Raw genomic sequence first — 14,805 nt, forward strand, 5'->3', positions numbered from 1 at the left:
CCGGAAGATTTAAAGGAAATGCTACTTGTAAGCAGTAAAAATGTTTTTCACTCACATCTGAATTTCACTAGTGGATTTCACACTTCCAATGGAAAACAATTAGGAAAGTTTTCAATTTAAGACTCATAATTTTGCAAATACAATATGAATAATAACAAAAGTCATGGGCCTTTCAAGTTAGACCTGAGTTAAAATTCAGGTTTTTTCCTACTTTCAAGCTGTGTGACCTCAGACCACCTAGTTAACACCCTTCTAAATCTTAATTTGATGATATTAAAAAAATGGGATTAAGATATCTTCTGTGGAGGGTGATTGTGAAGACTATGTGAGTTAATGTATGGAAAACACCAGATTTATAACTGGCCTTCAGTAAATGATAGCTATTATTATTGTTGTTAGTGATAGAAAACTCATGAGATTAGAAGATTACCTAAGGGTTGAATGCTACTCTTGATCCATAGTGATACTAATCAAACTGGGATGGTTGGTAAGGATTTATGGATTATTCACATGGCCTTAGATGCAGTTGGCTTCTTTGCCATCATCCATAAAATTCAAATCAGTAGTCATTTTTCTCTTAAGTGCCTCTTATGTGTATGGTACTGTTTAGGCACTAACAGAATTCAAGAGACTCTGGTCCCCAAATAGTTTACAACAATAGAGCAACAGATGAGCCTATAGTAAACTATAATATAAAACAAAGTATGATAAGGACTCAGACTTTTAAAGAAATGGTTGGTCTGTGTTTTAAGAGTGATAAAGGAGGAAAATGAAAGAAAGCAGGACCACCACATCTTTTATGGTGAGAAAGGGAAATCTTTGTCATGCAGCTAACAAATGGCAGAAGCAGAATTCAAACCCTGTCTGTCCAGTCCCCAAGCTGATGCTTTCAACTTCTACACTAAACACTGTACACTCCCTTAGATGCTGTAGTTTTCATATTGTGTATCATGATTGATACTGGTTTTCTTGGGTTGGAATGGATACACTTAGCCATTGTTTGGCTGCTTGGGTTTTCCTCTGCAATTCCACTTTGATGATAATCCTTATATAGAATTTCTCCCAGTTTCTTGACTTGAAAAGCCAGCACAGAAAGAGTGACCATAAGCAGTAAATGAAGTCATGCCGTCAGGACTGTGTGGCAAGAATTACTTCCTACGTACAAAATCACTTTATTGGCAGTAGCTGCCTTTGCTCACTACTGGGCAACATTTTATTAAGACGTGTTTCCTGCTTTAATTAGCTATGCAAATGGTACACTACCTTCAGGAGCAAATACTAGTGAGAACTGAGCCACTAGCCTATGAATTCCCAGATCTGCAACTCGGTAATGAGATTATCCTGGGCAAACTTTTTCATATTTCTGTGGTTCCTTTTATCTCTTTGGAAATCTGAGGATAGACAATGTTGCCTATACTATTCTGTCACTTAATTCCTTTCTATTTTGCATCATAATTATTTACAAACTAATTTTATTTGCCTTACCAATGTATAAGTTACTTCAAGACAGCTGCTAAAGTAGTATCTTGCACATGACCAATAATTATTGGATGAATGATTCATAAAACTAGAATATTTCCAGTAAATGTTTGTATGTTTAACGCTCAAGAAAAACAGCCGTATTGGATTATAATTCAGTACAGCAATGAAAGCTTTGAAGAGTAAATACTTTTTAGCTTTTAAGTTCCTTGAAGGCAGAAGCTATATACAAATGTCTTTTTTTTTAATGCCCAGGTAAGAGTGAGATAAACGAAATGATGTTTAATTAATGCTTTTGAATCAATATAAGATGAGAATGCTTTATCATGCAATCAGCATTAAAAAAAATTCCAAACTATAGGCTTTCTAGGGCACTTTGCACCCTTCCCACTCTTCCTCCTTTCTGGGAGATGGAGGGTTCCTTAGAATGACCTCTTTAAATGCTAAGCTTTCTCTATAGCACTTTAGTGTGAAATCTTTTTCTCCTCTGAAACCTGAAGGAGCTTCCTGAATGATTGATTGGTGAGATGTCCCCTGGACACACTGGTGCAAACACCATGCAACCACTGATTGATGTGCTCACTCTTTCACGAACACATTCATTTTCTCTTCTCTAACTCACACAATTTATTCATCCATGATGCATTTATGCATCTATTATCACTGTCTTTCAATTTTTAAGCAGGTGAAAAGATGAAAAGTTAACGCTTATGAGGTTTTAAGCCTTGTAAGGCAGGCCTATCAAGTAAAATGTTTGATCTGCCATATATCTGGAAGAATGTTTCCTCAAGGGTTTCTTTTATTCTGATTAATTACAGATTTAAAACAACTTTGGAATTGTGAAAGAAGATAGCATGAGATGGGGGAGTGAAGCTACAGAATTCAACTGCACATGTGGGGTGAGTCAGCTACTAACCCCAGGGCTAAAATGGGGATCAGGAGACCAAAATCCTAGTTAGGGTCCTATCATTGCCTGTGAGCTTGGGAAAATCAATTAGACTTCTTGGAGTTCGGCTCCTTTATCTGTAAAATGTCAGGATTGAATAGATGGCTCTGAAGCCTCCTTCTAGCTACAGCATTCTATAATTCTATAACTGCCCTTGACAGGTAGCAACATCATTAAGAAATCTGATACTCACGAGAAATTAGATCACAGTCATTATACTTTTGGGGGGAGCTAATCATGGTATATACCATTCATGTGATTTAAATACGAACAACATGGCCACTCACGAAAAATATGGACAATTTGTAAAGGAATCTATCATATAACTCAAGATTCTATGAAACTAGAAAAAATTCTCCAATCCACATAGCTTAGGAGCAAATATTAATATTTCTGGGTCATTGTTTACATTGGGGTAAGCACAGCAAATAATGAGGGAAAGTAGAAATTTAGTTTAAAAATTGGTTAGCCTTTGGGTTTATAAAGGAGAGAAAGCTTTATCTGATGCAAGGGAAGGTTGACCTTATTTTCCAAGAAGCTTATTTCCATATGGCTTATCACTTCAAGGAACTGCAGAACAGCTCTTTCAAATCAACCAAATCAACACATTTTAACTTTTCATGAAATTAAGCATTTTGAATTGTCTGAACTCAAGAGCCTCCTACAATAAAATAATTTACAGTATCTATTAGAAATTACAATCACAGAAGAAGGCTTAAGGAATATGATCTAGGACATACTGAAGCAAATGCTTAAAAAGTCTGAGAAATAAATTTCATTAGCAGGTTAAAGCATACTGGTGGACATTTATTTATCTATTCATTAATTTAGATAATATTTGTTGAGCACTTAATTGTCAGGCACAATCTTTTGTTAATTTTGTTCATCCATATATTCTTACTGGAGATGACACCTATTCAGACGATAATTTGTATAATGCCATAACAGTTACCGTATCCCACCCGTTTCTCTGTCAGTGTCTCCCTTTTGTATAGTATTTTTTTTTTCAAAGCTCTGCCTGCCTTTTACTGAGCAATGGGATTAGTGCCAGACTGCAGTAAGCAATTTGTTCATCCTTGGAGAGCACATTTGCACTACCCCATGATACAGGCATTTAAACGATTTTATTCGTTCACCTGTGTTGAACATTAAGGGGGTAAATTTTCAGCCCAGGGATTTGGCTTTAAAACTCCAATTGATGTTAATGAGAATTGGTAATGAGCCCCTTCTTCTTAATTAGTGGCACCATACCTGTGACTGCAGGAGGCATGGCTCAGACGTGGGGAGCTTAACGAGGTGATAACAAGGAGAAAATGTTTAAGCCTGGATTTTGGCCTGGTCCATACTTTACTATGCAAACGTACTTTAGGAGCTGATGCTTTAAAGTAAATTTATTACCTGGCTTTTATGGCTGTGTAGACCTTCCCTAAGAACAATCTGTCTTTTCTATAAAAATACTCTTGCTCCACAGAAAAAGAGTGATGCAGAAAAAGCTACATCAAAGGAGCAACAATATAATCAGATTTTCTCTTCTTGTTCATGTAGTGCAAATCTGATGTTGAAACCAGCTATCTCTTGCTGTTCTGTTTGCCTCAATTAAGGAATACCACAGCTTATAAACCTCATTCCCCATCGAGGGGCAAAATTCCTTTCTTTAGGTAAGTTGAGCCTCTAAATATCATTCAGGTTATTACAGGGATGATTTAAGAAAATAAGAGTCTGACTTCTATAGCATCTTTCCTTGAATATTATATGATCATTAGGGTTGGTGGGTAAAAACACAAGTTTTGATCTTGCATATTCTATCTACTTGAGCTGCTTCTTACTGCTACAGCACATGACCTAATCCAGGAAGAATAAAATGATCACAGAACAATAAAATTTTCACTGTACCTAGCAAAAGACATAAAAGTTGGATTATTGATTTTGTTTGAATGATGTGCTGTAATTTCATACGCCAACAGAGTGGAGCACAAATCCTGGGCTGCCAGCTTTCATTACTGGAACTCACTTTCTTGCCACCAAGTAACTTCTACCAAGTCACAGAATAAATCTGGATTTCTTAATTTACTGAACATGAATCTCTTTAGCCCCAAGTAACTAATAGGAACTTCAGGACTATAGTAGATCTGCTTCAATTGGGAGAGGAGGGGGAATACCTGAATGCAGCTTGGTTACTATTTGTCCAGTTTGCAACTATTTCCATGCCAAAGATAAAGTAATATGCATGCAATTTCTAAATCTTTACTGTATCTCTTTGCCCCCTTGACATACTGTTTCTGGTTCTTTCAACTGGTTTCACTGTGCTAGTTTAAAAAATAGTAATAATAAAAGTAAAAATCTGTGTATGAAAATAAGAAATAAAAACCAGGTGAAGGTCGAAGTGGCCAGGTTTGATCTCTGCATACACCATTTTGCTTCAGCTGTCATAGAGCCAAGCCTGAAACCCGAATTAACTAACATTTAAATTTTACTGATTTTTAAGGGGAAATGTGTGGATGACAGTATAAAATTGATGGTAAACAACGCAAAGGGCATAACATGTTAGTTTATCTGTTATGTAATCCTTATGTCCAAAAAAATACGTTAGAAATCCATGTGTAGGGGCCGGTCCCGTGGCTTAGCAGTTAAGTGCGCACGCTCTGCTACTGGTGTCCCGGGTTCGGATCCGGGCACGCACTGACACACCGCTCGTCTGGCCACGCTGAGGCGGCGTCCCACATACAGCAACTAGAAGGATGTGCAACTATGACATACAAATATCTACTGGGGCTTTGGGGGGAAAAAGGGAAAAAAAGGAGGAGGATTGGCAATAGATGTTAGCTCAGGGCCAGTCTTCCTCAGCAAAAAGAGGAGGATTGGCATAGTTGTTAGTTCAGGGCAGATCTTCCTCATGAAAAAAAAAAAAAAATCCATGTGTAACTAAAAGTATGTGCTATGCAAGTGACAAACTATCTTTGACTTGTCTAAATGGCAAGAGTTTTGTAACACAAATAAGATATACCAATGAAACTAGAATTTTAACCAATCAAAAAGAGCTGTGGATATAATTCTCAATAATGGTTGTATAATTTAAAGGAAAGTAATACTTAAAGCTTTATACATCATAGTTTTTTTTCCTTGATCTAATAATATCTCTAATGAAAATGTGTCTAAAGTATCAGAATTAATAATGAATAAAGATGGTGAGCTGGTAGGACTAGAGGAAACTTTAGAATCACATTACAAAATTCCAGACCTATGGAACATTTTATAATTACTTGACGAAGTGGTCCATATCAAGACAAAGGTTAATACAGTGGCGGAACAAATTAAGAACGCGCTCCTATTACTGAACAACAGGATGGCCTAAGTACTTTCAAGCACTACAGTCCCTAAACTTGTCCCTCCAGAAAGCAGCCTCTTGTGAACCATATTATTCCTGTGGAATGAAACCTGGAGAGAGCCTGGCATATTACAGGGAATCAGGAAAGACTTGTGATTAGAGGAAAATATCTAGATCAAAAAAATTGAGTATTTAGATTAAAACAGGTTTGGGAATAAGAGAATTTTTCATGTTCATACTCCCTTTTCAAAGCATAAATTCCTTTCCCCAAAATAAAAAGAAATCTTAGAAATACTTAAAGAGATACATGGTATATATCTACATTCCTGGGGGCAACAAAGGCATGGATCAAATTATTTTATGCAGAATTCTTTATGGTGGAATGAATAACTATTAAAATGTTTAAGACCTCCCACGGTCTTTATATTGGTTATTTTTTTACATCTTGTCTCTTTGCAGGACAGATTTATAATCTTGGTACTGCTTAAATAGAGTGGACAGTAGAAGGTAATATGCTGCTCCAATTTGGGCATTAAGAACAACTTTAAAAATAGCACATTAGTTCTGAACTTGGGGCTGATAATGTCTTTTCTGCTATTACTTAAGTTTGTGTGACATGTTAGAGAATGGGGAAAACTGGCACAACATAAAATTAGATTAAAATATCTATAAGCAGAGCATGAGGTAGTAGGAGGAGCAGCCAACCAACTTCTGATGAAATTGTATAAGATCTCATCTCATGGCTTAGTATCTCCAGAAGACTAGAGCTTCCCGTGTCTTCAAACAGAAGACCATGCCCACAAGGAGCCCCCCAACAGGGAAGAGAGGCTTATTGTTAAAATAGATGCCTTAAAATGTCCTCACCACAACGTGAGATGTTGTAAATGTCAGAGAACCTGACATTTAATGAATATTAAACTAAGAGTTTGGGCTTATTTTTCCACTAATGTTCATGTTACATGGTAGTTCCAATTTATGTTGCAGGCCAATATTATCTCAAGGTTTGGAAGGTACAAGAAACATGTGATGCAAAATTTCTTAGATGATATTTTATAACTAACATTGCTGAATATTTTTTGAATTTCTATTTTCAGAATGAACTTAGAGTAATGGCGTTTCAAGTATTATATACCTAAACTGTTCGCTAAGCACTTACTATGTATCATTTGTGGATGAATCTGGAAATACAAAGACAAACAAGATCCAGGGTCCAAGAAACTCAGAATGAGAAAAGAGAAGAAAAGAGTAAAGTATTGAAATAATAAATACAATAAATATATTAGAAGTGCTTTAGCAGAGCCATGTGTAAAACTTGGTGAGCATGCAGATAAGGAAGCAATTTTTCACTAGGATTTTTAACTTTGTATATGGCATTTTACATTTAACTTTTAAATGTATATTCCCATATAGACTTCCAGTAGATTATTCAGTGAGTTAGTCACTTTTGATTTGCGTTACTGGTAATTTTCATGAGTTGTACCAAGCAATCTACACATATGTCCAATTAGTTCCCCTTGAGAAGAGGGTCATTGTTATAAAACTGATGGCAAGCTGTGGAGATATGGAAGTTTCTTTCTGAACAACTCAGTGTCTCTATTTATAAAACTAAAGTGAATCACCATTTACACAAATTCCCAAACTAGACACACCAATCTTATCCTTGGTTCCTCCATTTTTCTATTCTCCCTCCCCTAACTAATCGGTCATGGACTTTCGTCAATTTTACCTCAGAAATGTCCCTTCGGTCTATGTATGTCCTCCCCATTCCCATTGCCACTGCCTCAGTCCAGACACCCACCAGTTTTCCTGCTTCCCTTCTCTCTTGTCTTTCCAGCCTCAGCTGTCAAGTTTTCTTTCTAAAAAACAAGGCTGACCATGTCATTCTCATACATAAGAATTCTCTATTTGCTTTGTTGTCTGTAGGATAAAACTCAAACTTCTGAGCTTGAATACAAAGTCCTTCACACTTGGGCTCCAATCTACCCTGTCAGTGTGCCACATGCCCTTGCCACATCCAAGATCGTATACTTATCCTCATTCCCCAAATACACTAGTCTCTTTCACAGAAAGTAAAACTGTTCTCTCTCTGGGATTTCCCTACTTCTTTCTCCGGCAGTTTCTCAGACATCTAGTAGCTTATCAGCTACTAAGTAAAACCTTGTGGTCTCCTAGAGTTGACAATACTGTAGGCTCTGTTGCCAGCACTCCCATAGTGCTTTGGCTCTTATCTTTGTAACTGCCCTTATTATTCTGCTCAATAATTTATCAGCTTACACGTCTGCTTCCCCTTATTTTTACCTTATACTATTGACTCATAAAATCTCTAGCTCCAGCCCAATGCCTTGTACACAGTTTACTACATATGTACATCCAGTAAACGAAAGCAAATAAAACTATGACACTGGTCTCAATGATAACATGAACATTACTATTAATAATAATACCAATAGCAAATACTTATAGAACACAATGTGACAGACTCTGTTCTAAGTGCTTTACATATACTAGCTCATTCAATCCTCATGCCAATAGGTACTGTTATTACCTCCATTTATATAGAAGAGCAAGTTGAACCATAGAGAAATTAAATAATTTGCCCAATGATGTTCAAGCATCCCCCCAAATTTCCACGAAAGATGTTCATTGGTTTGGAAAAAAACAAACATATAAACAAACAAAAGTTTTGTGTTCAAAGTATTTTTGGAAATCCTGGGTTAAATAGAGAGAGATTTTTTATGGCAGGACATTACAGTCTTTACTCTGCCAACAAGCATTGTGACAATGTGAAACTCCACTAAGGGCATATATGCCCTGATTCTCTAGACACAGAACCTTTTCATGGCCAAGAATCTTGTGGAGCTGGTGACCGATGAAACACACTTTGAAAAACACTGCTGGAAGATTATTTAAGGCGACACAATGAAATCCGTTATCAATTAATACTTGCATGCCTCTTTCTTTTCCTCTCCCCCCACAGTCCTGAGATAGGTCACAAGTTCTGTGGTCCTGCCTAAGGGCAGAGATGAATAAATAAACCATCAAAGACAGTGGTTAATTTCCTTTCTTCATTCTCTCCTTCCGATTTACAGATACTTTAACTACATATTAAGAAATACACACTCTTTGTATATATATATTTTACTGGTGTCTGAGTATAGTTCTTAATCTTAAACTATAGTATAAAGATTTTTATGTTACAGCTAGAAAACTTTAGCAACTTTCTATGTCCAGTTGAGAAATGTACATTACAATTGTATCAACCTTCGCTTGAGCTTCTATGCATTTCTAAAGGCAGCAAGCAGGATGTGTACAGGGTTAGGAATAAAAAGACCTGTATCTGCACTAACTAGCTGTGAGGTCTTGCTATATGCATCAGTTTCCTTATCTGTATATTAAGAATATTTGAGTAGCAATCTCTCAAGTACCATCTAATTCTAAAATTCAAATACATGCAAATTGCTCCTCCAAATTCACTGAAGCATAGAACAGAAAAATATTAACTAAATATCTAAACTACATTGATGGGAGTTTTTTTCCCATATTATAAAGAAACTTCTGCCGATGAAATTAAATATAAATAGTAGGTCGTGGAAAGCATCATCAAGAGAAGTGAAGAACAGGAGGTAAAAGGAATAAAATTTTTACTGCTTCCTTGGTAAAGATAATTTTTTTTAGGCTAGAGAAATGGCAGATTCTTATATTCTGGTGTACAGGAACTATATGAATAAAACATGGCTGTGCAAATGAACTCGCAACCTTATTCCAAAGCACCATTCGGGAATAATACATTTAATGTCTCATCAACTTCCCCGGAAAAGTGAGAGTAAACCTGTGCACCCAGACAAAACAACCATAACAAAAACCAAGGTAGAAATAAATCTGCTATGGGGAGCAGACTTGATCGACATTTGAAGGTTTTCAAAACTCTAAGTAATATGCTAGTCACTTAAAAATATTCCCACATTTCTGCTTTCTCCCATCATTCTATGCCTTAAGATTCATCTGTCAACTTTGATGCATCTTTTTAAGTACCCCTCCAAGCCTGAAATCCAGACCGCAGAAGAGCCCTCTTTGCTTTGAAACTATCTGATCAATCCATAGATCATTTACCTGCAAGGATTATTTGGTGAATCTAAAGCAGTACATCAACCAGCAGCATCTGAGGGCTGAGGCGGCAGAACGTCAACAACAAATTGTCATTGGCATTCCATTTATGAACCTTCAAACGGCATCAGATCTTTCCATGGGAAATCAGATCAGGTCAGACTAGAGCTGAATATTTCTTAACAAGCTAACCATCAAAAGAATTTACGTTTTGAATAAAAAGGCTATCATTTGTTGATTTGAATATCAAAGGGATCCACTGCAAACTCCCAGTCTAGAAAAACCTCCCTAAGCTACACTAGACAGGTGTTTAATAATCTATTATTAAGGGACTATTTTAGGTTACTTCGAATTATAAAAAATAGCTGTAACTGTGAAGCTGCAAATGGGACTGCACAAAGAAATGAATGCTATTAACATACTATTAACAATTCAAAAGAATGAGTTGACATACCAATCAAACTTGTTAATTGACTGTCAATGGCCTGTCCCTGAATATACAACATGACTGCATTATAGATTTCAAATGCTGACAGGAAGACAGTTCCATTTGCATTAACTTCATAAACTGATCAACAACCAAACTGCCACATACATTTATAATGGGAAGCTGAATCATTTCAATATTCATGGAGCTCTGTAATTGTAAATTAGGTACTGGCAAACAATACAATACTGTACATATTCTAAAATATCCTAAATTTCATTGACCTACTTTCATTCTCATTTTAAAAGACAGGAAAAAAGTTTCATCTTGAAGTGATCATTACTTTAATTTATGGTTTGTGCCTTAAGCAAAATTTGTTTGCAACCCAATTTGCAACTATGGTTTACAGTTGCACTCTAGAAGCATCAGCGGTTTAGAAAATAAGAGGTATAAAAGGTGATGCAAAAGTGTTCTTGTCTTAATTGCGGTTTTTGGAACAGAAATATGAAACAAGATGGTATCGTACTTCCTGAGGTGACAGCCAAATGATCCATTATGACAAGATATTTAGCAAATAAACATTAACATAATGAAAAGCAGGTTACATATCAGCCCTGCACTGGAGCTTCCTCAAATCTACTTAAATAGACCTGCTGTTCTGAAACGATACTTCAAAATCCTCAATCATCCATCAGTTTGGGAATCAATAGAGTACAAGTGAGGATAAATGAGGGCTAAAGATTATGCTTAACAGAAGGCTTCATGAGAAATGATCTGAAATTCTATAGTTATCAGCATGGAAATATTCCTTTCAAATGCTTCTATGACCTCTTCAAGAATTAACACTGATTTTTTTAAAAAGCTGTTTCCCCCACAGGTAAATGTTACTTTTGTCTCCAATATTTTTCTCTGATCATTATCCAGGCATCACTTCTCTAGCCACTAGAAGTTGCTCAAGCTTCATGGAGCAGTCCTGAAGAATCGGAATGTATCTTCACGATTTGGGATGTGCCAATTTACTCTCATTAGCTTCAGTAAACATTGTATTAAATTTTTTTGTGACTTTTCAAATCACTGCCTGTTGCTAAATAATTAACCAAATGAGTTTATTAATTAGTTGAGTGGGGATACTCCTAAATAATTTGAATGTTATCCTTAGAGGATTATTCATCCTATCAATTAGGATTTTTAAGAAATCTTTGTCCAACTAAGCAATAATGTATACTCCATAAAAGTAAGTAATATACATACAATAACGTGTGTGTATATATATAGTATATAAATCTGTATAAATGTTTATATATTATGTATAAAATATATAATGTATATACACATTTACTTACATTATATACATTATATATGTATATGTATATAAATAAACACCTGTGCGTTTATATATACACACAATATATATATATTTAATAAAATTTTTATTTTAGAATAGTTTTAGGTTTATAGAAAAGTTGCAAAGACGGTACAGAGAGCTCTTGTATAACCTGCATCTATTTTCACTTATTGTTAACATCCTATATCATCATGGTACATTTGTCACAACTAGTGGACTAATATTGATACATTATTATTAAGTAAAGTCCATATTTTATTTGGATTCCCTTAGGTTTTTACTTAATGTCCTTTTTCTGTTGCAGGATCCCATCCAGGACACCACATTACCTCTAGTCTTCATGTCTCCTTAGGCTCCTTTGACTGTGACAGTTTCTCAGACTTTCCTTGTTTTTGATGACCTTGACAGTTTTGAGCGGTACTCGTTAGGTACTTTATAAATTGTTCTTTGATTTTGGTTTGTCTGATGTTTATCTCATGGTTAGACTGAGGTTATGGATTTTGGGGAGGAAGACCACAGAAGTAAAGTGCCATTCTCATAAGTGATGTATTTTTATCTTGGAAGTTTCTCAGTATACTCAATGTACTTAAAATACAATATTTTGTTTATTCAGAAATAAAAGGCAAGTTATTTAAATCATCAATAATAATCTACAAAAGAGGCTGAGTGGATATAACAGAAAGGTGCTCCATTACTAATCAGGAGTGTAGTGGATGTCAAGAGCTGTGTTCAGTGTAAGATTTAGCCATGTCCGGGCATGTCTGCAGGACTGGTAGTTTGGGTCCACCAGGGATCCATTTACAGAAGGAGTCGGGAGGCTAGAGATGGGAGTGGAAGAACACACATCCTGATCTAAGGGAAAGGAGAGAAGTTTATGAGTTTGGTTCAGGGTCAATGGGCAAGCTTCTGTGTGCGTGTGCATGTGTGTGGTGGGGGGGCGAATAGGGGTAGTGGTGATTTTGACTATATCATTTCTGAATTTTAGGGCAAAAATATGCAAAGAGAGCATAAAGAAAAATTAAAGAGTCTGTTGATAGACATTAGAGGGAGTGGTGCCACCTACTTCAGCACTGATAGAATGTCAGTGGTTTGGTAGTGATACGGAAGAGTGTTGGTGACTTCGGAAAAGATTGGATACCACTTGCATAAAATTTAGTGCCCTCATTTGGTGTCAGTAATGACATGGGCAGGTATCTCTCCCTAAAGATGACATCGGTATAGCAAACAAGGAAAGGAAAAGAAAAAATAGTAGAAGCTCCGTAAATAGCCAAGGGCAGTAGTTTTTCATGTTTATGTAAACTTTTTCTTAGGAACATGTAACGTCTTTGGGAAAAAATTATAGGGCTCGATTTTTCTCAGAGAGGGTAAAGGATCTAGTCAGAGACATACCAGATTAGACAGTTGCTTACTTACAGGTCTGAAAAACATAGATTACAGCCAAAAGGCCATAGACGGTCACTTGTATTCTCTGAATTTCTGGAACCATGAAATGAGATCTAAGCTACTTCAAGAATTTGCAAGACCTCGTAGATGTGGGAGTGATTTGAAAAGTATAACAACTTCTTAAGTAGGCTCTTTGGGTTATATGCAATTCAGGTTCAACAAATGGGGATTTATGTAGGGATACATGGGGCATTACAGTCATGTTTTGCTTCAAGACGGGAATACATTCTGAGAAATGCATCGTTAGGTGATTTTGTCCTTGTGTGAACATCCTAGAGTGTACTTACACAGACCTAGATGGTATAGCCTACTACTCACCTAGGCTATATGGTACTAGTCTTATGGGCCCACTGTTGGATACGTGGTTCATTGTTGACTGAAACGTTGTTATGCAGTGCATGACTCTATAGGAAATAGAACTTCATAAAAATGCCTCATGAGTACTGGAACTACAGTCTTATTCTGGATTGAAGGTGGTTGTAAGAACCTCAACAGCAGTTGTTCAGCAATCTCCATTCTAGCATTCAAACAATATAACGGTTATTTTGTTAATCTCAGCTTTTTCCATGTGTGTGCTTTCTCACTTCTATAACTACAGTGTATCTATTGATGGACTGGTGGTACTTGTAAACAATTTAAATGTGTTATCCTTTGAACATAAATGCAAGCAATAAAGGGAACTCCATCAAATGGCTACGTAACCCACCATTCCATAGCGCTTCTCTACCTATTAGGTTCTGGTTTCTCATGAACGACAACTTCAGTTCTCCTATGGAACATCATGGTCCCTCCTATTTTATGACATCTTTCTATGCATTCTTTTCACCTTAGCAGCCTGATACTAGCCCAACTCATATTTTTTTGGCGGGATGTTATTCTTGTTGCTTTTTAGTTTGTGCCAAGCTATTTGATAAGCCCATTGGATGACTGATGGAATGATTGTCCTTGAGCTTTTCTTGGACAAAAAGCCACCGATGGTGTGAGAGGTGGGGGTGGGGGGTTGTACCCTGCACAAGGAGCAGCCTGGAACTGTTTTCCTGTATAAAGGAGATGGACAAGATAGTTTCTTTTAGAGGGAAATGATGAACATGGCAGCCTTGGGGATACTCAAGACTAGTGTGACATGAAAAAAAAACCACTTTGACTGTGATATTAGTTGGCTGTACAAATTCTAAACCAATACTCCAAAACCTACTCCTCAGAAAATCATAGAATTTTAGAGTTGGAAAGGATATTAGAAATCATCTGGTCTAAACTTTTCATTTCATAATTTTTCATTATATAGCTATATAATGTAGAATATAATTATATAATATATAATTTTTTATCATATGAACTTTTCATTTCATAATTTTTAGTGAGAAAACTAAAGTCTGGGTTAAGTGTCTGTTCAAGGTCAGAAGGATCTTCAGAACAGAACTCGGCTTAGAGCTTACTGTCCTTTCTTCTACCTGACCTGTCTCAGGAAGCTTAGAGCTACATTAATGCAGCAAGAAGTCTTTATGGAGATAGGAACTCAATTTTCTTTGAAACATGCTCATTCTTTTCTTTCCCCAATACTTGGACTTTTATCTTTTATGTGGTTTCATAAGGACTCCTTTGTTTTCACTTAGTTGGCAATATATACACCTACACTTTCTTTAGTTTCCAAATCCTTTCTCCTTCCCTTATATATTTACTGCCCTTAGTACTCCATATTCTTCTTCTCCTTAAGATTCCTCCTACGTGATCATCCA

At 36.2% G+C, this 14,805-nt stretch overlaps 1 protein-coding gene across 1 annotated transcript in view; it reads right to left on the reverse strand.

Annotated features, from left to right (window-relative positions):
- The window catches only part of LOC147917520 (uncharacterized), a 128,854-nt gene that overhangs the window by 53,017 nt on the left and 61,032 nt on the right, over positions 1-14,805 (reverse strand). Inside the window, exon 5 of the mRNA XM_087424780.1 lies at positions 10,415-10,422. Coding sequence (XP_087280906.1) covers positions 10,415-10,422 — 8 coding nt within the window. The remainder of the gene's footprint in view (positions 1-10,414; positions 10,423-14,805) is intronic.

Source organism: Ceratotherium simum, chromosome 3 (assembly GCF_057802395.1).
Source record: "Ceratotherium simum simum isolate JZ-2026a chromosome 3, ASM5780239v1, whole genome shotgun sequence".
Lineage (NCBI taxonomy): Eukaryota > Metazoa > Chordata > Mammalia > Perissodactyla > Rhinocerotidae > Ceratotherium > Ceratotherium simum.